At 39.0% G+C, this 27,461-nt stretch overlaps 1 protein-coding gene across 1 annotated transcript in view; it reads left to right on the forward strand.

Moving 5' to 3' along the window:
* The first annotated feature begins 4,120 nt into the window (after nt 1–4,120).
* MUSK (muscle associated receptor tyrosine kinase) overlaps nt 4,121–27,461 on the forward strand; it is a 58,891-nt gene continuing 35,550 nt past the window's right edge. The window contains exons 1-5 of the mRNA XM_062599903.1: nt 4,121–4,205; nt 8,375–8,501; nt 11,891–12,042; nt 14,489–14,616; nt 15,139–15,280. Coding sequence (XP_062455887.1) covers nt 4,127–4,205; nt 8,375–8,501; nt 11,891–12,042; nt 14,489–14,616; nt 15,139–15,280 — 628 coding nt within the window. The 5' untranslated portion in view covers nt 4,121–4,126. The remainder of the gene's footprint in view (nt 4,206–8,374; nt 8,502–11,890; nt 12,043–14,488; nt 14,617–15,138; nt 15,281–27,461) is intronic.

The raw sequence follows: 27,461 nt of genomic DNA on the forward strand, positions 1-27,461 counted from the left end.
GTTTTCCATCTTCATTAACGACTTTACAGCTAACAGCTTTACGTATGTTGGTCTATGTTCCTTATACCTTTGGTTCTCCAGTGACAACCAAGGCTCTGGTGGTCCTATGCTGGAAATATGGTTATGCTTATCCTTGTTGGCCACATCTGTGGCTTTATTGATTGCACTGCAGGAGTGGCAGATGAAAAAAATAAAATCCACAATGGGGAAAATCTTATTTTCAAATACAAATATATCCAGTTATTTACATCAGGGTGAATCGATTATCCATTTTAGAGTTCCAGCCTCAACTAAAAGCAAACATCTGCTTTCAGGAGTTTTCCTCTACATAGTAATACTTACTACATGCACATCAGAAAATAAAACAGTTGTATATTTTGTCACATGCTTTCAGTTTATTACATCTAGTTCTCATGACTAAGTCTAAAAGGGTTGCAAAAAGAGACCAAGAAAAACAAGTTTGTTCATGTTATACACTAATACGTACATGGGACATTTCTCCAGGATCCTCTATTCTTTGCTGGGATTTTTTTTAGGGAACTACAGACAAAAGAGGTTTGAAGAGCTGTGTCTGTACTCCTCTATCATTCTTGCAAGTTTACTACATACTCTTTGTAAGGCTTGATCATTATATATGTGAATAGAGCTGAATAATAATGACCTAGTAATCTTCAGAGATTCTTGCTGCTGGTAGAAAGCAAGTAAAAATAGTCAGTGCGGCCTGTGTTGTGTAAGGCCTCAAACCTGCTCTCAGGAATCAGAGACTGTATCTGTGTTGCAGTCAGAAACGTGACTGCAGTACCAGGGGTAGCACAGCTAAAATGCACTGGGTTTGTGGAGGGCTGCATGTGTGGGCCTTATATTTACTCAAGTAGGTTGCCAGCACTGACATGCACAACACTGCATTAAAATGGACACCTGGGCAGGCTGGATTAGTGCTGATTTGGGTATGTCTATATGAATAGCCTCCACACCTCTCACTGGGACCATTGCCAAAATGTTTGTTCTGTCCTTCTGCAGAGGGAATTCGTTCCCTTGCTGGATGCTTTCCACCAAAAATATCTGGCCCGGTCTGTCTGCACGGATGAAAATCTTGGACTATCTAGAGAGAAAATATCCCAGCTGGTGATGTAGAAGAAAGGCACTTTTCAAAGTATCCAGCTCTCAAATCATGTGATGTTAGAGTCTAAAATTATCAGATTCCAACAGAGCACCTGCAAGAAAAAGGAAAGGAGAGATGTGCAGAGAAAATGTCTAGAATGATCCTGTCTTTCAAACAGCAAAGAACAAATTTTTCCTTATCATGATGGGGAGTTCACAAGCAATACATTAACTGAAAGACACTCATTTAAACTATTCAGCAAATCCTCAATTATTCTGATTTTTTATATGATTAACAATAAATTTGCAGACAATTTGCAAATGCAAAAAATTATAACCAGGTAATAAATACTCCAGCACATCGTGTAGGAGAAATGTATTCCCTGCAATTCCTCACCTCTCTTGCCTAAGTAGATACTGACCTCAGAGATGTATTTGTGCACTGAACTTCTTGCACTGATTTCCCTGGAGCTCTTCACAGTGCAGAGAGCTAAGCTGATGCATAAACCTTTGCAGGAACAAAGCTTCAGATTGCAGCGCCTGCAAGCCAGAAACTGCTTCTCATTATGAGATGTCTAGGCTGCTGGGATCTCATCTTGGCTGAGGCCTGGAGGCATGACTGCAAACAATAACTATAATTAGCTGCAAACTGTATGCATTGCAGCTTTGTTAGGAAAAAACAAATAGCCAACTAACAATTACTTTGAGTAAAAGTCAAAGGAGCTTTTTACTTTTTCAAGCTCAAGATTTTGAACCAAAGAAAAGTCAGTATCCCTAGTATTTCAGTTCCACTGATCTGACCCAATACAGTTGTGTGTTGGACTCATCTCGCTTTGTTATGTCTAGATACGGTATGTTTTCTTTCTGTGATGGGCATAGATGATCACCAGCTTCCCATATATATTTTGTCTACTAGCTGTCTGACATGTTTCTGCAAAACAGAGTAACTCCACGTTGGCCAAACGTATCGTCTCATTTGTGTTCATATTTATAATATAAATCTGTATTCCTTCAATTTAGAGCAGCTTAGCTTACAACAAGACTTAATAAAAATTTTTTAAAAAACATAGGGAATGAGAAGCTGGCAGTTGCTTGGAAATCCTAAAAATGAAAAGGCATTAACATTTAACAGCCATTGCTGTCAGTGTCATTTCTAAATGCTGTAATCAACAAGTAAAAAGGCAAAGAGTCACTCTTGGACTTCTATAAGATAGCACAGTTTTGAAATCTTCATAGCACAGTGTAGTTAAAAAATCAGTGCTACAAGATTCTTTGGTCAGTTCTCTCCATAGAGAGAATTTTACTCTAAAAGACCAAACTTCATTTCTGTGGAACAAGTGAACTCGATGTGACTGAACTTAAACAAAACAAAAGAAATATTTGTAAGTTCAGCCATATGTCAAAATTTCTTTGTTCCCTGGTATAATTATTGTTGTTTTGTTGTTATGTTTTGTTGTTGTTGCTAGCTCCAGAATTCCTGGAACATCCTTAACATATGTTTGATGAGTACTTTAATTCAAGTTCAAGGGGCACTTGCCTATGGGTCCTTGCTCCCAGTCAGTGTTGCATGCCTCCAAAGTATCATGGATAGCATTATGCCATTCCAAACCACTGAGATTCTCACACAGAGCTCTGGCCACCTTCTCTCCATTTGCTCCTCAGAGGAAACACTGCTTAGCTATGTATGTTCACTGCGGAAATAATTGCTAATAGGAAGTTGAAACTGAGAGGTCCAGCAAGTAAAGGAAATTCCAAAGATCTCGAGGTACCTTTCACTGTGATATGTCGTGGCTGCACATTCCCTTTCCTCAAACCATGCCTTTAGTACTCCATGGAGCAAAACTCACACCTGCTATGTCATGTTCCCAGGGCATCACCATCAGTTATAGTCTCCCTAAGGTAATTATTCATCTTTTTTTCTTCTGCTCATGCAAATGTTGTCCTCAGACTAGCCACACCACACTGTTAACACTGATTGTGAATATTTTTCACACAGTCACACAGAGAAAACAGGGACTACAAATGAGTTATCATTTTTTGAAAAAAAAAAGGTGAAATGACATAGATTGCTGTGATAAGAAAGGGCAAGAATCAAGTTAGTTAGATCTTCTCAAGTCTCCTCTAAAGCTTCCTAGAAAATGTGATTTTCAGTCTTTTACTTTAAATAGAGACCTAGTGAATAATAAGATATTTTGGAAGCAATAATGTTGGTATCTAGTATCCCATTTAGTTACAGGAATGCTGTAACCCAATTTAAGATCTCCTGGCTGTTGCTGATATTAAAATTAAATATTTGTTTTCTTCCAGGGTATAGATGTCACTCCCACTGCATCTGCTCACTTTTCCCTTCCACAAAGCTTATAAGATGCCTGTTTCCAGGACCAGATTCTGCTTTTTCAATTTGCAATAGTGATTCTCAATACTGGCAGCCTCCTTGGCAAAGAAGACTACTTTCAGCTCCCAGATGCCAACCTCTCCTCCTCTAGCAAATGTATCTGTTAAGAAAAGAAATGCAATCAGCAGGAGAACAGGTGGTTTATTGCAACCAATCATGAAAGATTATAAGAAGACAGAGGGAGTCTGAGAGACAGAGAGTGAGAACAAAAATGAAAGAGAGAAGGACTAAACTGAAGAAAAATCTGGTGACAAGTTTTTTCACTGCTGTACTTACATTGGGCTGAAATTATGGCCTGCTGATTTTACTATATTGGGTTAGGGTATTGTTTTGGAAAAGCATTTGGCCATTGTATTCCTCACTGCTCGCTTAAAAGGAATTCTAAAGGGATTTGCGTTCTCTTGTTTCATGAGCCCCACGTTTTCACACTGACCTAAGTGGATACACACCAGCTGGTCATGTCCATCACTACAGCCAAGTCTGAGAATTCCTGATTATACTTAGATCCCATAGACCCTGCTCAGACGATAGCACAGGAACTTTTTGTTAACACACCATGGTCTAAAATGAAACAGGCAGCGATCTCCGTACACGTTGCCTGAAGGAGCCGTCTATTTTTCTGGATCAAACATGAAAGACCTCCTGAACATTCCCCTTGTACGTATCTTCACCCTGGCAGCCTTCAGCTTGGCTGAGAAGCTTCCAAAAGGTTTGTTTAAAGAGTTTTCATCTTTCTCTGCTTTTACCACTTGCTAAAGAGATTTTACAAGGGAAAGGCATCTCTGGTAACTGCGGGGTGGGCACTGTTGTGAAAGCTGCAGAAATGTGCTGCTTTCAGCTTCATCTGTCTAGTGATCACTTTATTGTTTTTACAAGGATATCCACGAAAATAATCTCATATTTGTGTCACAGAATAAAGATGGTTTGCACAGGAATAGCATTTAGTCCCATTCTAAAGGACAAAGAAGACCTTAGGTCCAGTCTGTGTGGGATGGACATGTCTCTTGTTAAAGGAATCTTAGAGGATTAAACTACTGAAAGCACAGTGTTGTGGAATCCAAAGATTTATGGTACTCTGCATGTTTATGTGTACTTACAAATGTATAAAGCTTAAGATGAAGTAAATAGCTTTAATGCCTTTATAATAAGAAAATATTCTTCATATCTGTTGTGTAGAACATATAATTATTATGTCTGCTTCCTCTCCGGTAGGCACGCATGTGCACACAAACACACACACCCTTTCTAGCCAATACAAGAACTGATAAAAAATCTGTTCAGAGAAGTGTTCGCAGCATGAAGCGCAGCAGGGTTCTTCTGGATTTGCCATATGGTAACCCTGCTGACAAACAGTTCCATCACATAGCAATTATCATGATGCCAGAAAATGTATAGTGTCAAGAAAAAGAAAAAAAAAAAAAAAAAAACTCATGAAGACCAGTAGTCACCTATGTTAGGCCAACATCGCTGCTATTTCCTTGCTGTGTTATAATAAGAAGTCAGGTTGGCCTCAAAACCGAAAATAAAGATCTCTTCTTTATAAAAAGCTTTAGAAGCTAAATGTCAACTTTTTGCAAAGGCAGTAATAAAAACAGAAAGGAATGGGAATGATTTTTTCCTGGTAGCATTGCACAATGAGGAGATATGAACCCTTCATTGAGACAGTGGCACTGAATATTTCTCAAGCAATTGAAACATCATGTGTGGCTGGATTGGCATGTTTTTGAGAGAGGTTGAATATGCAAATACAAGGAAGTGCTATCCAACAGAGGTTCTATAGTATTAGCAGGAAACACATTTACGAGCAGTTTTTGACTAGAGGAGTTGCAGTATTTCAAAGCATCTGTAACGCTGCAGTGCAGATGAGCTCTACTGTTTGTTTTATTCCCGTGGCTTTCCCCGTTTTAAAATTACAAATCAAAAACCAAAAGCAAAATAATCTGGTACTTTCTGGTGGGCTGAAAGCAGAATAAGAGTTTGGTTTTCTCACAAGATGTGAAAAGCAATTTGGCCCTGTAACTGGCTGTGGGTGATTTTGCTGTATCCAGAAACTATAACAGACATCCAAGGAGAATGGCACCTGAGTGGCTTTACAGATGTGTAAGTTATCTGATTTTTAACATTATTTAAAGCCATAGTGCAACCTAAAGTTGTCAGAGAGCCTGATGCAAGTCGCGTGAAGATCTTGGGCCAGTTATAAACAAAACGGTAAATGTATCAGTGCTTTGTTTTGATTTTATTTTCCCATGTGAAAATCTGGTAGCATAGGCACCATAAGTTTTGATTAACTTCCTGAGAGAACGCTGGCTGATACCAACAGCTGAGCGTTTTTGATGGCTCACTCTAAAGACGCACCTTCGTGGCCATTTTGGGGCTCCCTCGCTGTATTAAAACAAAATGGCAGTATACTGCAGCACTTGCTGTGTTGCATGGTTATACCCCATGTGTTCTGGGGTTGTGTCCTTTTTCTCTCTCACCATAGCAAAAGGAATATCTTCTTGACCTTCTCTGCTCTCCTGGCATTTAATTATAGTACGGGAAAAGATAAGGCTGTAGGAGAATAATTACAGACTGCGTTGCCGTTGCTAACATGATTATTCTTCAAGGGTCCCAGGCTTTCTATGAGTATAGGCTTGATTCTGACCTGAAAGTTATGTGATTGATTTCGGGGATGCTAGACTGGACCCCTGGCAGACAATGTTGCTAAAGATAATTGTGTCATATGTCGAACTTAACTGTTCCAAATGAATATATATATTTACTATATAAACCTGACAGTCCTTATTTGCTCAAATAATAAAATGTTGTCACTATACACCTGGCATACTAGCTTTTAGTACAAATCTAACTTTATTCTTTGTCATAATAGCCATTGTTATTGTGACAACACAGTTATAAAACTGGTTGCTCTAAGTTTAGGTTACTGTATGAATTTACATTTCTCAGGGTTAAAAGAGCACCCTTCAAGGGAGATCAAGGCATGTGGACAACAGCAATAAAAACATCATATATAAAATTAGACCATAAAATGCTATTTCAGTCAGATTAACTTATACCAAAACCTCATAAAATCTGTCATGAAATAATAACAGCCCCTTTGAAGAAGATATGATAACCATTAATGGAGGTTATTCTCCAAAGACAGTTTTTACCAGCAGAGAAATTAGGACTTCACCAGAAACTTCCATTCACTTTGACTGAAGTGGGATTCATCCCAGGTGCAATATGCACAGACAGTACATTCTCTCTAGAAATAAATCAAAGCCTGATACCTTTTAAAACAGTGATCTCAAACAACAATCCTGACACAGACACGTTTAATTAATGCTTGCGTAAAATCCTTCGTCCTATCTTAGCTGTAGTTTTAGGATCTTCTTTTCATGTAAGTATAGTAATTAATAACTATGCAATCTGAACTCATATAACACAGAAATGTTTCATATAATACAGCAACATTATTGATAGACATTTCAAAAGCTTTGGGCCTTTCTCATAAACTTGATAGTTGAGGTTAACAGAGTAAGTCCATTTTTAAATTCCCATGTTCGTTCCAGCTGCACTCCAAAGAGAATCTAGTTTTACTCCCATACAAACTAAAAAAGAATTAAGGTAAATGCCTTATAACTAATCAGTTATTTATGTTGGAATATCTTGTTTTTGCCAATTTTTAGGAAGGAAGGATAAAACTGGTGCTGTTTAGTTTTTGCAAATATTTAAATCTAATTGTACAAAGGAGAGTCAGTAAATATCATACAGGCAGGCTTTTCTATGAAAAAACACAGACTGTATCAGATAATGCTACAGTAATCAAAATATATCCTGTGATAATTTATGATGGATAGGCTTGCTTGCTTTTTTTTTTTTTTTTTTTTTTTTGTATTGTGAAGGAACAGGAAGATTCTTACATCCGTTGCACATTTTCAAGGTGGTGTTTAAGGAACATGCACAGCTGTCAGTGAAATCCAGTCCAGCAAATATTGTATACATGTCCCTCACAGCTATATATTAAAAGTCATTCATATGTCTTTGGCTGCAATGGCTGTAATGCATACTATGTGCATAGAAAGTGATTCACTAGGAGTACCCTTTGATCCCTTCCATCCATGCTTCAGTACTTTACCAATGTGATGGAAAATGTGTTTCTTAAGATAAAATCAAATCAAATAATGTATTATGACAAGTCTGTAATAATGAGCAAAAGGTACAGTTATTAGAGTTTTAACTGTGGTGTTATTGGGTTAGAGAAGATGAAGAAAAGAGCATGTGCATTAGTCAGGCTATGAATATAGGTGACCTGAGGGGTTTTTACAAGCTTCCCTTTGAAGAAGATAGTGTTATATTTTAGTTCCCTCCCCCAAAAATTGTGATAAAGAAGCCCAAAGTTCATGCCTTGCGCACTAACAGCAAGGCACTATGCCCACCCCCGGGATCAGGGGAGGACCCCTTCACTTTTGTGCACTGTTTCTTGCAATACCAGCTCAGGCCTAACAGCCACAGCTTTGGCTGTGCCTTCACAGTGTGGCCGTTCATCTGATGTAGAGAGAAGGGTTAGAAACAAGGGATATGCTCAGGTGGTTTGAACCACTCTGCACTTGGGCCATTCTTTTGTATTCTTCAGAAAGCACCAGGGAAAACGCAAAAAGTAGGAAAAGAAAACAACAGTGGGCTGCAGCAAGCAAACCCTGAGTGATCTCAGTTAAAGTGGATGCATGGAGGATGCATAAAGTGCATCTACACTGTGGAGAAGGCCATGGAGTGACTGTGCAGGGATGGATCTGGTCTTCATTTGGCCTGCCCCTGCCAGGAGCTTGGCACCATCAGCATCTTTTGTCCAGAAGGCAGCTGGAGGTTTTGGACATTTTCTTCTCCTCTGTGCAGCTCCCTTTATCAGCACTCCTCTGGAAACGGTGGATGCACTGGTGGAGGACGTCGCCAAGTTCGTGTGTGTCGTGGAGTCATATCCAGAACCAGAGATTACGTGGACACGCAACAGCATTCCCATCAGGTAAGGAGCAGCTCTGCCCTGTGGCATGCAGGCAGCCACTGTGTGATGGCTGTTAGGCTCTCCTTCCAAAAAATCCATATTTTTCTTCATGGCAGAGGCAGCATCTGGAAAAATCAGAACTGGTTTAGGGCTGGAGGGACAAGTGGCTGTAATTTTTAGAGAACCTCTATTTTTTAAGGAGCTATAAAAGCTCCCTGGGGACAGTGCAGACATATGGTTGGTGGTAACAGAAACAGAAAACTGTTGCTAATACACAGGGCAAGTAGTCTAACCTCTGGCTCTGCTACATGCTTCCTTAAAAGAACATGGAAAGCCATTTTCTTGGCAACATGGGCTTGTTTTGAATATATATGAGTAGGCAACAACAGTATGTGGCACTGAATTTTCTCTGAGTCTCAGTTTTGGGTATGTTAAAAGTAGCTGTCTTTCACAACTTCACACACTTGAGCCTGGAGAGAGTCAGTTTCTGTTGTAAGCTATGCAAGGAATTTGCTTTCTGGCCTCAAATGGCGCAGTTCCCTTTGTTCCTCAGTTTACTCTTTTACAAAGCAGGATAATGTTATATAATAATTAAAGGAAGCATTGCCAGACTTGCTGCCTGAGTGTTTGCAATGCACTTGGAAACTTCTACATGGAAGAGCTCCTATCACACAAAAACATTACTGTTCACTTCTGGATTTAACAGGGAGAAACTAGCTTTTTTGTGTAGTGCATTCTCAAATATCAGTCACTCTAAAGAGTAATACCTTGCAAGTATATTCTGGAAGTTGCTACTATTTTTCGAGCTGCACCGATGTAAAGTAATCTAGATCCAATATCTTAACTTTGAAATCACTTTGCATCTGCCGAATGGCTTTATCCCTTCTTGATCTCTATTTGTGATTCTCTCTGTAATGGAAATTTACAGAATAATATTTGTGCATTACATTTAAGGCTGGTTCTTGGTGGGAGATTTCTGTTTGAGGCAGGTGCAGATGGTCTCCCAAAGCAAGCTGGGGTTGGGTGTCCAAACTGCCCGTGAACTGTGGGCTCTGCAAACTCTAAATAAGTAGGCAATAGAAAGAGATCTTGTTGCTGGGAAGGCCATTTTAGAATAAAACAGTTGTTTATACATATGCATGCTTGCCTTTAGAAATCTTATTTCATTGCCTGCAACAGAAGACCAGCAAAACCTCAATCTTAATTCTCTGACAGGACTTCCTATGAAATGGAGGCCTAAATTTCCAAATCAGGTTACCTTTCTCCTAATTACTTCCTCCTAAGTGACACTAAGCCCGAAAATAAAAGCTAGCTGAGGAAGCATGTAGGGTAGCATGTAGCTGAGGAAGCGTTCACATAGGGGTTGCATGCTTTTCTCTTCCCACAGACTTTAAAAAGCCACTCTCCTTCTCTAAAATCATATGGAAAACAGATCCTTTTTGGTCCCAATTTCCATTTTAAAAAGCCCATCACCGTTTTCTAAAAGGAATTCCATTCTCTTTTAGACATACTGCCTTTTTCACAACATCAACCAAAAGAGAAAATACTAGTCCAAAAAGCTTTTCTTGTGAGGCTAGAGATCTTGACTGCTTTTTTCCTTTCCTGGGACTTCTGAGGCAGCAATAGTAGCAGAAGCTAAATTGCTTTTCCAAAGCTGTGTTGACATTAACAGTCAATGCTGCTGGACACAAAAATTTGGACTAAAGGCAGGGAAATAGATAAGCTGAAACTATTTCAGTTACTTTCCAAGAGCTTGGATGAAAGTATTTGCACAATGGAAAAGGATCAAAACAGTGGACATTTTTTTCTAAAAAAAGTATAAATATATTTGTGTGTGTGTGTGTGTGTGCGTGTGTGTGTGAGAGAGAGGCAAACTTCAAAGAGACTAGTTATTGCAAGCAATAAATAACAGTTATTTTATTTATGAATTTTTCTTTTCTTGCCAAGGTTCAGGCACCCTGAATGGATGACTAACCTTTGAAGCAAAACAATCTGTAAACATTCAGCTTCAGTGAAAGTAGTGTCAGGATACAGGCTATGGTCAGCATTATTTTTCTGGAAGCACCTTTCCATGTTCTTTTTGGTCTTGAAATTTGTGAAAAATATGCTATGGTTAATAGCATATAACAGTTAACTGTAGTAAAATCACTTGCTCCATCATTTTGAACTGCAAACTAGCTAAACTAATGGGAGGCTACAAACCTCTATAATAAAGTTGTTCAGTTATTTTGTGCCAAATATAGATCACTACATGCAGGAAAATCTGCCCAATATTCCAAGGATTTCTCTTGCCTATGTGGGAGATTAGACCTCTTAGTCAGGACATAGGCTCTTCTGGATAAGTTTTCCTCTGGAAAAAAAAAAAGAAAAAAAAGAAAAAAAAAAAAAAAAAAAAAGAGACCACGCATTTTACACAACAGTTGATAGTTATACTCTTCCTAGGTTAAAAAGAGGAAGGGAAATACAATCCTTTAACACTAAAGCCTGGATGAGGTACTTTTGTAAGGAAATTTGAGCCTATAACACCTTAGAGGCCATATTCAGATTACTCAGTACAATTTTTAACAATAAAAGACCAAAAAATGCGTATTTAGACATCGCGTATTTGCAACAACTTGGGAGACGATCCTCTTATCAGATCTATTTAACTAATGTTCGTCAGAATCAAAGGCCAATTGCATGAACATGCTTCTGGAAGGTATCAAAAAAGGTGCAAAAGTCAAACACTAATGAATTTATGAAATGTTATGCAAATCTTGTTCCACTAAACTGATAGGATGTTTCGCCATGGTTTTCCAGAGTAAATCCTGCTTTCATTGTTGTAGCTACACTTTTATCTTCTATAGTTCCAAACAAATAAACAAAAACACTTCTAGATGCAGACACATAAGAATGCTTGGCTTTTGACAGCTTTATTTTTTTCATAATAAGAAAAAAATATTTCCAGAAAGTTATTCATTAAGGGAAAAAACATTTTTTATCTCAAGAAGGCTTTTTAAAAATGTTTCAGCAGTTCCTGTTTCTAAGTAGACAGTCCTTTCTTTGCACTGAATAATTATACCTAACATAGGAACCAGCTGGATTAAGATGACTTGTGCTCATGCCTGCATCTTGCAGACAGGAACCCAAGATACTACTGTGAGACATATTCTATCAATACCGGATTGGGGGCAGAAGTGCTGCCACACCAGTGGGAATTACGAATTGCATGATTTAGTAAAAAACAGAACAAATCATAAAGCTCACCTTGACACTTTCAATGCCTTTCCCTACCTTTACAGGTTGAAAATAAAAATGATTAAGTTGTCCTTGCTAGTGCCATCGGCAGTTTGCAAATACACATGCAATTCCCTCTGTCTGTTCCCTACCTTCCCTTCATCTCCTAAGAAGTGCTGTGCTGTGCCTTGCAGGCTGTTTGACACCAGGTACAGCATACAGAGGAACGGGCAGCTCCTGACCATTTTGAGCGTGGAGGACAGCGATGATGGGGTGTATTGCTGCACCGCGGACAATGGGGTTGGAGTGGCTGCACAGAGCTGTGGAGCTCTGCAAGTAAAAATGCGTAAGTGCAAAAACAAAGAAGCTCAGCTGCATGCGGGACAAAAGCGTCATTCTCCTCAGAACTGCCTAATTGTTCCTCGTCTACTGGGAGAAAAACAACCACAACCCAGCTTCTGTCTTTCTCTATTTTTGCACGTTTGAGCACACTGAGTTTTGCATTTTCTTCCTTTAATGTGGTCAGTTGGTTTTGTATGTGCCAGGATCTTTGCAGATCTGCCCAGGGGCACGCTTTATGCATAAGACTTGCTTCCAAGCGGCCCAAGCCCCTGCTCCCTCTGTTCTGCTCTGCGATTGGCCTTGCCAGCTTCTCCTTGCAGAACCACAACCTCTGCCCTCTCACAGCATGCCCCACATTGGGGCAGCCTGGGTACAGAGGGGCTCTGTCTGACAGGCAGAGACAGGCGAGATGCTGTGCATGGTCCAGGCCATGTGACTCTACAAGAAAAGCTCAGTATTCAGATCAGTGGCACTGCAATGTGCTAGAAAGGTGCAGCTTTGTGGTTCCTTCACAGTCTTGGTGCTGTGGGCTCCCCCAGAGGTGGAACACTGCCCAGACCCTGCAGAAGAGAAAAGGCTTGTTTTTGTAAGTAGGCAGTGCAGGACACTTCAAAGGCTGGTGCAAAACCTTCATAATAAAGATTTCAGTTTTATATGCCTGAGAAGAAGTCAAACAGGTAGGAATCTCTTCCTGGCACCAGGTAAGAATGTAATAAGAAGGGCTTTAGCAAACATTAGAGCACCTACAAAGACAGAGGGAGCCCATGTCCTCTACAGGTCTGGCTTGCAGTGCTGTCTTCAGGTAAGACCTATATTTTATGTAAGATGTCAAGGCCATTAAGACAGCTATGTGCTGGACAAAGTGTCCAAAGCTTACATGTGCATAGCATCTATGTAAGGACTGCCTTCTGTATTAGTGCTGATGCCATATTTTTGTCATATAAGAATTAATCCTTCACAAATTTACTCAGCTATTTGCTTCAAGTCTGTTAGTGTTCAGCTGAAGCTTTGTTTAATTTCTATTTTTAGTTCCTTTGCTGTTCTTGAGCCTGGATATCTTCTGGAGTGGAATTCCACAAGTTAATTATGTAGCGGTCATATAAATTTAAAATACTATGCCTAAGCTATTCTGTTATGGCGCTTTAGGTGATATCTTAACTAAATATGGTCTGACTTGCCCATGATTATTCATTTTGAATAACAAATACTTGTGCTAGAATCACAGGGACTGTTTGTGTGGCAAGAATTAAAAAAAGACCTTTTGAAGAATCTGCTTCGTACAAAACTTTGTAAGTATCACAATTTGATAGATTATCCCTTCATAGCAATACTGTGAAAATCCCATATGAACTTACTGTGTAAATATACTATTTCATTAATCAGATTTATGCCTGAGTGCAATGAAACCAAGCATATGCTATTCACTTTTCTTGAAATAGCATGTCTTGAAAGGTCTGTAACATCAAGGTATAAATGTAGTCTTCCCACTTTTAACACAGGGGCATGGTTCTCACAAATGCTTATATAACGTGGCTAGCTCAGTAAAACTGAATTCGTGTGACTAGTTATTTACATGAACACTTAAACAGTGAGCCTAGACGTATACCTATTACAGCATCTGTGTGTAGGAAGGGTTTTGTTTGTGCCAATGAGCATGATCCTCCAGGTTTGCTAATTCTGCAGCTCCTCCATCACCCCAGCTGTCCACAGGTGCTGGCCAGGAGGTGAACGCTCTTTGAAAGTCACTCTCCTGCTGGTTCAGTAATGTGCAAAGGAGACAAAAGTTCAAATCTCTCAAAACACTAAGATGAAGGTCAGTTCTACTCTCAGCTGTGAGTAAGCTAGACCACATTTCTTTTCAGATGAAATGAATTTAAGTTTGCCCCAAACTGATTTCAAATGAGTTTAATTGTTTTTTTCTTTAAGGACCTTTCTTCTTTTTACTGGCCTTAGTCATAAATCCTTCTCTTAGTGACATCCATTGAGTTTTTACATCCTTCTTACTGAGCTAGAGACAAGCCTAAATTAAAACTGTTTCAAAATCTATTCACTTCAGACCTGAGCTTTTATGCAAGACACTGTTTACGCAATGATGAATGCCAAAACTGGGAATGCAAACATTCTGAAATATTGGAAATACTCTTATCTGGATCTGGATTTTAGCCCATGTCCTAATTTAAATTACTGTCAAACTACACTCCCGAAAATGAATAACCTATGTAACTTAGTTGTTTTTGTATCTGTAAACTGAAACTCTGAAAGCTTTGCTTGAGAAAGATTTTTCTTCCCAAACAGCTCATGACCTAATAAGACCCATCTATCTTTCAGCTACAGAAATGTACAGAAAAAACAACAAGACATTTTGTTGACAAAGGACATTTCGGAATGTATCCTGTTATAGTATTTCTTACCTCCAGTTCAAATTTAATTTTTACCTTTTTAAATTTTAGGACCCAGAATAACCCGACCTCCTATAAATGTGGAAATAATAGAAGGGTTAAAGGCAGTTCTTCCATGTACTACAATGGGGAATCCAAAACCTTCTGTTTCATGGATCAAAGGAGAAACAGTTGTAAAGGTGAGTAGAAAATAAAGTATTGCTCGCTTTGGATATTGTGATAAAATATAAGCATCATTCATACTATTTGTGAATTCTCCTCGCTAGAAAGCAAGCATTTCAGGAATCTAATAGTTTATCTACTAAATGTCAGCATTCATAATAATTCTACCTAAAAATAAAACATTCCTGTGTTTCTGTATCTCGTTTATTTATTACTACTAGATGTGGCCAAATGCTGGCTGCAAAGTGCATTTGTGAGTATTCTCCTAAATAATGTATTTTTAACTTCTTTGCTAAGATCCATGACCTTTTTGAAAATATAATTCACTGATCTACAAAAATAGGGATGAGTGAATATGTTGTGCCAGTGCTGACCAGGAAGAGCTGGCCAAAAGTTCTTCCATCACAGCATAACACAGATCATTTTTATGCATATAAGCCCAATCATTTTAAATGGAAATTTGGTACTGCTTATGTGTAGTCTGTAGAAGATGTTCTTTCCTTCTTGTCTGTTAACTCCATCCCTCCCTTCTTTGGCAGGAAAATGTTCGCATTGCTGTTCTCGATTCAGGGAATTTAAGGATCCACAATGTTCAGAGAGAAGATGCTGGGCAATATCGATGTGTAGCCAAGAACAGTTTGGGCACAGCCTATTCAAAACCTGTTACAGTGGTTGTGGAAGGTGAGTAACCCTTGAACTTTGCTCTGGTTATAGAGGTATAGGTATACCTACCTTACAGGCAGATACTTTCTAGTTAACTTAAATTAACATGAAATATCATTTTAATGTTGGCAAAAGTATCCCAGAGGTAACCCACAAGGCAGGGGAAGAGAAGGGGAAAAAAGCCAAGCGAGAAACAAAAGTTGGTTCACACTCATTCCCTTTGCTGGTTGATGGCAAAAACGACTATCTATGGATAGTCATATTCCACAGCTGCTTTGGCTCTAGTATGAAATTTGTCTGAGAAACGACTCCCAAATATGTACTTAGTCCATTGGCTTTTTCTTCTGATTGATGGTTTCCAAGAGGCCAGCTTGTTTCTTGTTTGAAAGTCTTACCATTACCATAGGTTGTAGCAGATGGCTTGTAGAGGTAGACAAGTATGAAAACTGGTGGCTCTGGAAACTTTTCAGAGAGAAGCATGCTGCAAAGAGTGTGATCAGAGACAGCTGCAGCTCTAAATGGTGCAGCATTTTACAGTATGTGTATGTCCCTTCCCCTTCCGATTTTTCATCTGAATTAGCTGATTGTTCGGCTAAACAGAGCTGTTTTCCCTGAGGACTTAAACATTTTCTGCCCACTAAACTGTACACTGGATTGATTTTGTCTCTGATCTTTACTTACTCAGTGTCCTTCTTTTATTTACACAAAGTATTTGCTCTCTGGTATAAATCACCATCAATTTTGGAGACCTGTGGGCTGTAGGGGAACTTGAATATAGGCATTAAAGCACTCAGTGTTCCTGGCTCCTATGAGGGAAGTTGGGTTAAATGAGGTTTTGCAGAGCAGAAGGGATTATTTTTATTGCTTATTCAGAATAGAATCAGCCGTGCTGTAAAAAGTGGAAAAGGATCTCCATTTGCCGAGTAAGCTTCAGAAGACTAGCACAAGTTACATTTGGTCCGAGAATATCAGAGGTTATTTAGGGTACAATCCCATTTCTAAGAGGACCATTGACTTTCTTCTGGGAGCAGGATCAGGTGTATTAGATCCAACTGCAAATTACTGTAGGTTTGTTGTTTGCCTAAAAAAATGCATTAATTTTTTCATTTTTAAAAAATATTTACATGTACAGACTTCAAGTATGTTAGACATTTCTTAAATAGATTTAAAACAGGAAGGCAGCTATTCCTAATGTAGATTCAGAGCTGCACTTCTCTTGAGCTCAAAGTGAGGAGCCAAACTGAAGATACTTGGATCTGCCTCTGAACAGTCTATGTCCTCGGTTTTGGTTTGGCCCCATTGTTGAGACAGCGGCCAAAGGCTGATCAAGAATTGACTGAGGCAAATTCTCAATGCTATGCATACAAATTCCCCATCACTGCAAAGGGGCTTCAGGCACTGTGATTTTGTTGCTCTGTATCTATCAGACACCTTTAGATTTAGAGTATCTGAAAGTGGGCTGTGATCACACCAAAATTGGGGCTGATTAGATTAATATCTTGTTTTATCCTTGTGTCCAGTTATGCAGTGACTGTTAATTCAAGGAGTGGCGAATTAATCCACAAATATCCTACTTGCAAAGGAGAGCCTGTGTTTGCTCTTTTTAAAACAAGACAGATTAGCTCTTAATTAATCAATGGGAGCTCAATGCTCACATACAGACTTTTTCTTCATGTTCCATTCATGTGTTGTGCGAACAAAGCAATGCTGTTCCCAGGTTCTCTTTGGTTTTTCTTGCAGGGCACCCATATAGCATGTCTCATTTCAGGCTGCCACCCAAACTAAAGTCGTGCATATTTGTTTAACCTTTTGGCTTCCAAAATCCAGAGGTAATAATCCATGCAGTGCATACAGAGCACTTTTGCCTTGTATTTTAGATTAACTCTCATGAGCGTTTAACATACACCCACATATATATATACCTGTTCAAACATGCATGCACACACATATGCACCCCCCGACATACCTCTCAGATGGCGTGGTTCACCCAGGTAATCATAATTTTTAATATTCCGCTCCTATCACTAAGTATCGTTTTAAAATGCCTCCAAGTAAATAATAATCTAAAATGGCATGATGTAAGAAAATGACACTTCAGTCAGCCTTGCCTGAGCATTGTCTGGAATCCTGTGTTCACAAAACTAACAAAAATGTGCTGTTTGTTACTTCTCTGTAGTGACACGGCAACATCTTCCCCTAAATTGTGGTGCTGCCACTCACTGGAGTTACTGCCCTGCATAATGTGGTTTAATATTAAAATAAAATGACTGAGCATGGCTGGTTAACTATGAATATTTAATTTGAGGCAAATGCTTGTTCAAAGCGCAGTGCAAATATTTATGCCTATCTAAATCTAGATCAGGCGGGTCCTGATTTCTGAAAGAGGTTTCTAATTTTCTGTCATAAGCAACCATTTGAATGAATTCTACATTAGTGCTGCGGATAGTTTCAGACATCATTCACAGTATGGATGTATCCAGCTGCTTGAAAGATTGACCTTCTGCCTTTGAATGTAGTAAGACTCTTTAATGCATGAAAGGTCAGGCACATGTTTATATGTCTTGCTGAAACTGAGCCCAGAAACAACAGCAAGCCTCTAACATAATATTCTCTGTGCTGGATCCATTAACTCAAACAACTGATGATATCTTGACCTGAGAATTTGCATCACTGAGGTGCCTTACAGTTTTCATTTAATCTAGTTTTAACAGTCCAGGACAAAACAGATTGAAAATACTATTTTTCTTTGTCTTCCCCCAAATATGTTTTCCTCTGTTCCCATTTAATTTCCTTTACACTTAAAATACTGAACTCTGCTCATTCACTTATTTCTGCAGCAAAATCAGAATAATTTGAGCAACAATTTTATATTAAGATTCTGATGTGGTTCTTATCAAGAAACAGAAAGTAATAGAAAGATTACATAGTGAAAATTAATTTTTCAATACTTTCAGATTTTGTCAGTGAATTAAAAAGAGATAAGTATCCAAAGTAGCTAGTATCCTTTGAGCTTTGCCTCATACAGCACACCCTACCGAAAACCATCACTAACCAGAGCAGCCTATTTCTTTCCCAAGGGTGAATTAAAAGCCCCAAAGTCCGTGTAATGAACTAATAGACTTTAATCAATTAATAAACTTTAATATCCAGAACCAGGTCAGAATTTTAACAGAAAGAATTGAAGAAGCATGTCTTCCTGGACGGTGATTTTTCCACTTCACACCAAATTCAGAGCAAATCCATACAAAATTTGTCAAATAATGGTGAAATGGATTGTCTCCCTAAAAGACCCAGCTCATTAGAGCAGAAACATGACTGCAGCAGATCTGGCTGCTGAGTCTGTAGAAGGAACAAGGTTTTTCTTTGAGAAATGTGCTGAGCCCATGGATACTACTATCCACATCAAAAGCCTCCTCAGTGGCCTGGGCACTATTAAAAGGGTGAGGGAGATATTTTGGCATCCTGCAGCACTGAGCACAGCAGAAGGTGCCCGGACTGATCAGACACTGCGGAGCAGGCGGTGGAGGCTGGAAGGGGACAGAAGCAGCAAGCCTATGCCAAGATTGTCTTGTAAGGGACCATTTTAGATGAGTGGCTGTCATGCCAAAGGAAGCTTGCATACAGTTTTTACTGTTATGGTATGTCCCATCACAATAAAATGATGCTGTGAGAGAAGTGTCATGCAGCAACACCTCTGGTTTAGCTCTCAGGAAAAAGCGGGGCCCACTCTTGCTGACTTCTTTTATCCCCTTTGTCAAATTAATTATAGACCATGTAACTTATGGAAGAAAGGATTAGTAAAAGTACTAGCCTGAGAGAGGAGTAGGGCAGGCAGAAACAAACCTTCTGCATGCAGCTCAGCCCATACGCCCTCTTCTGATTTCTGCTAACCCCCTGCATAGCCCCCTAACACCTGCTTTTTCAGGAGTATGGTGAGCTTTCACCATTCATCTCTGTGTGGGTGGATACTCCATTAGCTATGGAAGGACTGCTAAAATAGGTTGTTTTGCTACCATGTTCAGCACAATCTAAGGACCACAACCAAGAAATACAACATTTCAGTAGATCTTCCAATTTAATCAGAACTTTAATAGGTAGATTAAAGAGGGATGATCAATGTATTTTGCTGATCAAACCAAATAAGCAATGATCAGTTTGCTGATTCCGCTAAAATTAGCATGTTAGAATGATTTCTTGTTACTTGTGTACATCCAGTAATGTCCATAGCATGTAACGCATACATTGAGATAAAGGAACGTGTGGTTATCTTGGCTATTTGTATCTTTTTAATTTCCTGGAGACCAAACATTCCTCACCAGCAATTCAGTATTCCTTCTCTTTCTAAAGCTTTTTGCTAACTAGCAGTTTAATAGCTACATTATCAGTTTTGATAATGGACACATCTGCTAACCCTAGGAGAAAAGAGCATTTATGTACTCAATGAAGCAGTATCTTGCCAAGTGATTGCGCAATATTTGTACACATTTCCTGTTGATAGCTGTATTGATGCTCAAAATTAATCTGGGGCTGAAAGGCTCCTAGATGATTCCAAGATTCAGAACTGTAAGAGAGTATAAGTACATACTTGCTTCCCTGATCTGTATGTCATGCAGCTGTCTGAAAGATGAAGTTTTTTGATGTAGGCTAAGAAGTTTCATCCAGTTTTACTTGAAGCTTATGCTTTTGGAAATTAATTGGAGAGCATCTATTGCCTTCAGTGATAACCACAGTTGCCCTTAAGTATGGAAATCCTCACTGAAGTAAATGAAAATTGAGGGCAGGATATTGTACTTTAGGGTGTGCCAAGAATGCAGTCTTTGGCCCTTATCTAAGCATTTGAAATCCATAGGGTTTTCATGATAGAAAATTTTAGTGAGACATTCATCTGTTCTTTCCTTCATGTATCATGCAGCTCTTTATGTAACACACACTTTAAAACAGGAGGAATTTTCAGATTTCATTGATGTTTGCAGTGACATTGATCCAGGCCACTGATAGGAACAGTTCAGCAAAAACCAGGCAAGCGCTTATCAGTTTCAACTTGTAGGCCAACTGCCTAAAATTGTATGCCTTCTGCATTCCCCAGGACTGCATATGGACATATGCAGTAAGTATGTTCTTTGTAGCCATTTCTACAAGAAGTACGAAGTATTAAAAGGATTAACTAAAAGTTGTGAGCTAAGCTCATGTCTGCTAAGAGGCATGGGGATGTGTGCTCCAAATGTGAGCACATTAATTACTCAAGCACTTTTTTTTTTTTTTTTTTTTTTTTAGTTTTAGTTTGCAAAATAATTGGTTTAATCACTTGTTATCATTTGTAGATGTGGGTAGATGTGGTACCTAGAACAGATATTCAAAAGTATATACAACTCTTCCATTAAATAAGAAGCCTCTACTGCAAAACAGTAGGTAGTGGTGGATTATGTAGTCATATAATTCAAGATCAGATATTTTTTTGAGAGGTGTCCTTTCATTCTTGAAAAAGCAGATACCTGGAAGTCCTTTGTAGTATGAAGTTCCTCTGGTTTGTCTATGGTACTTTCTAACATTACATGCTAGGAAGAAGAGTATAAAAATCCTGAAAGAGACTTTTGCTTTTTTCTGAAGATTGAGAACAACCTGCCTGCTGCACCTTTTTAGGTGTTACACTTATCTAGAGAAACCTCCAATATTTCCAGTTTCCCCAGTAATGCATTTTTAGCTTGACATCCTGAATAAAAGAGAAAGCTACAAACCTGGTCTATAATGGAAAAGGAAGGAGTACAAGGTTGTACTATTGGTTATATACTGAATAATTTAGTGAACCTCCATCTTGTGATTTGCATGAAATTGAGCCTAGTCTCCAGCCTGTGGCACCAGAGAGTTGTGGAATTGTGGTGTATACTGTGTAATAATGTTTAGTTTTGAAGCCATCACTGCACAAACTCATGCTGAGAAATTAGCAATCAGAAGTCTGCAAGGAAACCCCTCAAAACATAATTCAGCCAGGACAAGTGCTGGAAGATCAAGCACATTTAACAGAAAACTAACTCAGTTCTCCAGAATTTTCATAACATTTTTGGATTAAATCCTTTTTGGAGTTTCCAATTGGCTGAATGTGGTTATTGATTGAGGGCTACTTTTCCTTTTTTCAGAGAGTTTCATTCAGTCATCCATCAAAATGTTCCTAGTCTACTTCTTCCTATGCTACTCTGTGACAGCCAAAAAAGCAAACAAATCAAAACAAAACAAGAGTAAAAGCAATGACTTAGATGTTATTTGTTTTTGTGTTCCAATCTTGGTAGACAGAAGTCTTTTCCTGCCCATAGTTTATTGCTTATTATTTAAAATAATATCTGCCACAAGCCACACAAATTTTCCCCTATAAGCCATTTTGAGAATGCCTTGCCCTTAAAAAATAGGAAGGGCTTACTTGGAGAATGATCCATTCAGAGTGAAGGATGTCAGAAGCATATAGGTAGATCTGTCTAAATTTTTTACAGTTTTTTGTTGTTTCTCTACTTCTCTAATTACTGGGGACAGAGAGGACATAGCAGACTGCGAGATAACTGAAGGCAATGCCTTGGCTTTTTAGTTAACACGCTGTGGCCACAATCTGTAAATCATCAGTTTCCTTCAGCTATTTTGAGGTTTTTTTATGTAGTCTTGGGAAAAATTTGTATCACAGATAAGTCAAAAGACATGCAAATCACACAATAATTCAGGTAACAAGAATAAACATCTGTATTAAACCTAACTAATCTGTCAATTCGATTATACTGCATTCCAGAGATGGGCCTTATATCATATGAAAACTGACTCCCAATGTACTATGTTTTCTACACTTTTGTGTCACCATTTCTGTGTTGCAGGATATTCTTTGCATAGACAGAATAGGAAAAGGAGACACTAAGTCACCATCAAGCTAGCATGTCAGCATACTTACACTGACTCCTCCTTCCCTGCCTACAGAACAACTATCAAATGAAATTTCAATGTGTAGCAGTGCAATCCTCTAAAGCAGGATCTTTTGCTGAGATGGAAGTGAGACTACTGCCAAGAAGCAAACTGATAGAGGAGATTTGTGATTTTGTGTTTAAGTGCAGGGCTCTTCCCAAGTGAAATCTGAATACTGAAACAGAGGAAAGGTGTTTGCTTATGTCATGAGCAGAAGCAGGAACTTTAGGAAAGGAATTCCTTTCCTGTCTGTGATGGTGTTGAGGTATGCACACGCAGACCATGCTTTATGACAGAAAATAGAGAATGTTGCAGTTTGTTGTTAGAAGTTGCAAAGGGCTGTGGCAATGGGGAGCGTTGCAGAGAAAGAAAATGTAGGCTTGCATGTAGTTGCACTAAAGTAACAGACTGGCCTTGGTAGGTTGTTATGGGTATAACTGAAGGCCAGAAATATCTAGTTAATCTCCTCCTACCTACTGTAATCACAATAGTCATCTAGAGGCTCTAAGATACTACAAAGATGACAATTACTCTAATTAAAGGGCAACAGGATGACCCACAGGAGAAATAAAAGAGCCCCAAACCTTCCGCAAATGCACAAACAAAAACTATTGAACTTATTCCTGAAGCTTGATCTTCTGTGACTCAGGAATAAGTTATGACAGCCTCAGTCAAGAGAGATACACTCTGCCATTACTGCTGTAATGGTCACATTGGGACCTCCTGTGCCAGTGAATTGCAGGATAGGCCTTATAGAAGCACAAGCTTTTTAATGCAAAATATAGTAGGAATATTACTAGCCAAAGCCACCACCTCTGTTCATGTAGTTCTCAGAAGGCCTTTGCACCAGCTTGGCCAAGTCTCCCAGTTATATAATGGAGGAGAACTGGACAGTTTTGCTTGCTGTTTCAGAAATGGGAAGGCAAAATGCAAGTGCTGCTTCTCACCTGTCTCTATTCCTCTTTGAGCTGGTTGCCAAATGCAAACACAAATGCAGCTAGCAATAGAGTTGCTTTTTGATTCAGGAGACCAAGAACCTCTTTTCCAGTCTGACACACCGTGGGGTGTAATAGCAGAGTTAAAACAGTATGTCTTCATATTCTAGAAAAAAACAGAGTATGGAGCGCTTTGTAGGAGTCTTTCTGTCAAAGAAACCAAGTGCATATATAAGGTTAGTACTGACATGAACAGAATTTCCTTATTCATTTCCTTGGGAAGTAATTTGAACACATTATCCTCACTTGTCCTTGAATCTGCTGTTTGCTCTGTATATAGAAATGAACACTTGTACTGAACAGGTTTTATATAGTTACACAGGATATAAGCTATCTATTTACATTTTACTCCCCTTTATTATAGCTTTGCATTTTTGAATGGTCTGTTTTTTAGGATTCCAGAGACATCTACATGCATTGCAAAGTCTTTCATAGCTGAGAATTTCCTGTGTCAGTTAGTGCATTTAACATTAGGGGAGTCCTTCCACTGATGCAAATTGTCCCAGTATCCATAAATCTTGGAGCTCACCCTAGAATAAGGTTACTTTGAAAAGCTATTGGCTTGCTAAGAAAAGCTTGCTTTGATATTAGACACCACAGCTTAGAATCTGAAGGGATATGCTTCAGGATGGGGATGTTGTGGTTTGCTCCATCTTCCTTCCACACAGATCTGGAATTGTCTCTGCTGTTCATCTTACACAGTTGTTGTATAGCTTCAGGCTCCAGGCTGCATGTGTAGGTGTTGCGCTTTCCAGCTGTCTGACCTGTGCTACAGAGTATCTTAGAGCTACTATAAACCCCAAACCTTCCAAATCATGTTGGGAGCCAAAAGAGCTTGGAGACTTTTGAGATGTTTTACAAAATATGAAATTTAAAGTATATGTGATTTAAAATACATTCTCCTCCCAGACTAGCATGATATCCAGGCTTTGAGGCAGCAGTACAAATAGGGGACAGGCAAATGATGAAGCACCACTTGCCTATGGCTATTCTGGAGCCTGATCTTCTAGAGTCAACACCTAGTTCCTTGAGAAATAATACAGTGGTTTTATGCATTTCCTACAATATCTGATCATTTTTTCTTTTGATAGTCTGCATGCCCATGGTTCTCTGCCAATGAGCATGTTTTGGACAGAGATTAAATACAAACAAGTAAGAAATTTGATAGAGATAAGTGGAAGTGTCTCTTATCAGTTTTGCTTGCAGCATTTTGCTCCTCTTTGTAATTACTTGGTAAGCTTGCAAAAAGATAAATATTGCAGTTTTGATAAGAATAACACAGGGATCAAAGCAAAATTGTCTCTACAGTTATCATGAGATTTAATTATTAACCCAGTAATTTTGGAAGAAGGTGGAAGCACATTGTGAGCAGTGGTGAAGGTACGACGTGAACAGTTTCTGTAAGGTGAATGGTGGTGATCCATATGCAGAGTCTGTCTCTGCTGCACGAGAGAAGTTGCTGGTCGTGCTTACTAAAGAATTTGTTTGTTCTCTGAGCTGGGATTCAGTCCCATCGTGTCAGCTGCAGAGACTGTGCCTCGCTTGTTCAGTTCTAGGTCTTGGCACAGGATAAATTGCTGTGCATAGTTCAGTGTGGCTGTTTCTGCAACTGCTGATCAATGAACGTAATGTGCAGTGGGTTTTCAGACCTGGTATTTCAAGAATTGTTGGGATTTTGCACAGATTAATTTGACAAGTCAGAAAATACAAATGCTGCAACTTTTTTTATACATATATATCCCATTTCCCATACATATATCCCCATTTATCTTACTAATGGGAAGGAAATTCCAGACATTCTGGTTATTATCCCTTCTTGAATGTCTGATTTAGATTTCTCAGAAAGAACAAATGGATGTGAAATTAACAAATCTTAATGGAGATTTGGAAAACCGTACTTCTTATTGGCAAGGACTGCAAACAGGTTGACTCATTTTTACCATGCTTAAGAATGTATGGGTGGCAAGCATAAATGATATTGTATGGATTAGTAAGCAAAATTCAGCTTTGAAGAAGTCCTCTGTTAAGAAGGAATCATTTCAATCTGTCATACTTCAGGTTTGAAAGAACCACCAGAACAACAGCAAACATGATTAAAAAAAAAAATTTTTACAATTTAGTTCCTAAATGCTTAAACATGAATAGTACACAATGCAAAGGCTTTGCCAGGGTATTTATATCAGGAAATTTTCCGAGGCAATATGTACCTCACCAGTTCTTCCAGTAATGTGGTTGCATCAGTTCCCAGCATGACACAAGCTATAGCAGAGAAAAATGCATGTAAGTCTTGCCTTTACCCACACTGGTTTGCAGGCTAGCTGGCAAATGTTTTCAGCAAAAGACCTGGTCATAATCATGCAAAAGGTCATTTTTCATTATAAAAATGTAATAATCAAGGTTGAAATATCAAATCTCACAGTATGGAAATGCCAAATTTTGCTTATATATTCAGTCAGCCTAAGACCGTTGTTAGAAGGGAGCATGTATCTGTAATTGCTGAGTGGCTGCAAACCCAAGTTCAGACTTCAGTGACCTCATCTATGTTTGGATTATTAAGTTTGCTTTACAGTAAGCCAGGACTAGCAACAAACTCTGCAACAATGCATATGCACTGATGTTTTAAAACTGGATTAATTCAGGTACATTGGCAGATGTCAGTTGTGTTTCCTGAAAGTCAAATTCCAACCAAAGCCAATGGTGGTGGAAAATCTGCACTGAAAGAAAATGCCACTCCCCCACCCCCAAAACAGTGGTAGACTGGGCTTGATCCATCAAAGCCAGTGTAAAGACTTGTGAAATAGGAATCTTTCTACAGGAGCCCATGGTGTTTCCATGTACAGCCTGATGAGGCTCCTGTTTCCCATGGCAAAAGCCCTGGAGCAACTTCCCGATTTGCCTAGGCCCCAGGAGAGGAGCAGCGCAGGGAAGAGAGGGGCAAAGGGAAGCTCTGGACTTCACTTTGCCCTTTTCTAGTCGGGGCAGTGTGGCTTCTTGCCACATGAGTTCCTGCTTAGGTGCAAGTCAAGCCCCACGTTAACAAAAATCAGGACTTTCCCAGTCACAGGGTGGCATCTGCTCAGACTGCAAGATCAGGGCCAAATCCAGATGCAACACAGCTCAGTCAAAGGTAAGAGAAAAACAAAGTCACCTGGAAAGAGTTAGCTGTTCAAACTTGGGGGGTGAGGGACCCTGCTTTAATCTTTTTATAGTATAAAAATTTCGTGACTATATTAAAGCTCTACTGTTTGGACTGGATGATGTTACCTAATTCTCAGAAACGAGAGCAGCTGGCCTCAGTACAGATACCTCCTAGCAAGCCCTGCTGTGTACAGTACATCATTTAGTAGGGCTGTAAAAGAAAGGATATTTATTAGGGGGCTTGGGAGTGAAACTTTACATACTGGTTTGGTTTTTAACTGACCAGATTTCATTTCCAGCCTCTGTGAGTGAGGCAGTCTGTTTTATTTTCCATTTAAATAAATAAATAAATGAAGCCCTCATTTTCCACCTTCTCTACCTCCTTTTTGACATATCTTTGTGTAAATCCCATGCTGAAACTGTGGGGGTCTCAATGTGAATGTTGTTAACCTTGTGACAGCCTATGTTGCTAAACAGGCAAAGATCCTGGTAAAATCCACATTCAGAAGTATCTGGAATAGGAAGGCAAGTAGTGGAGATTTTAAAAATCATCAAATTGTGAGGAATTTTCACTCTGAGGCAAAATGAAAACAGAAGTATACCCAAAGCCCAACAAATAGTGTTAATTTTATAAATATTTATTGGCATTTCCTGTTCCTGCCTCTTCCTGCTCTTTACCCACATCTCCTACTGACTGCTTGTGTTGGCATCTGCAGAATTGCCTTTTCTTTGTCCCTATGCTTCTTTCTTTCTTTCTTTTCTTCTTTCTTTCTTTGTGTAATATGATGAAAAAATGTCAAAGAAGCATAAATAACAGCTTTGGAGGCTGAATTCCTCCATTTAAGTAACATACAGGTAAGTTTCCTCACAGGTATGAGAGCCCACAAGAAGCTCAATCTTGTCCTGGTGGTATCACCTGACTTTGCACCAGTGATGAGTAACCGGTGCACTCAAAGTCTGTCAAGACCAAGGGAGTCCAGTCTTTCCCACAGAGAATTTATGATTTAAGAAGTGAACAATGTAAGAACAAAAATTATTCCACTCAGAGTGTCTAGAGTTAAGTACTTAAATGAGAAAAATTTAAGTTAAAAGAAAACTTTGAAAAAACACATAAATTTAAATACTTTAAA

This window comes from Rhea pennata, chromosome Z, assembly GCF_028389875.1.
Source record: "Rhea pennata isolate bPtePen1 chromosome Z, bPtePen1.pri, whole genome shotgun sequence".
NCBI classification, from domain to species: Eukaryota; Metazoa; Chordata; class Aves; order Rheiformes; family Rheidae; genus Rhea; species Rhea pennata.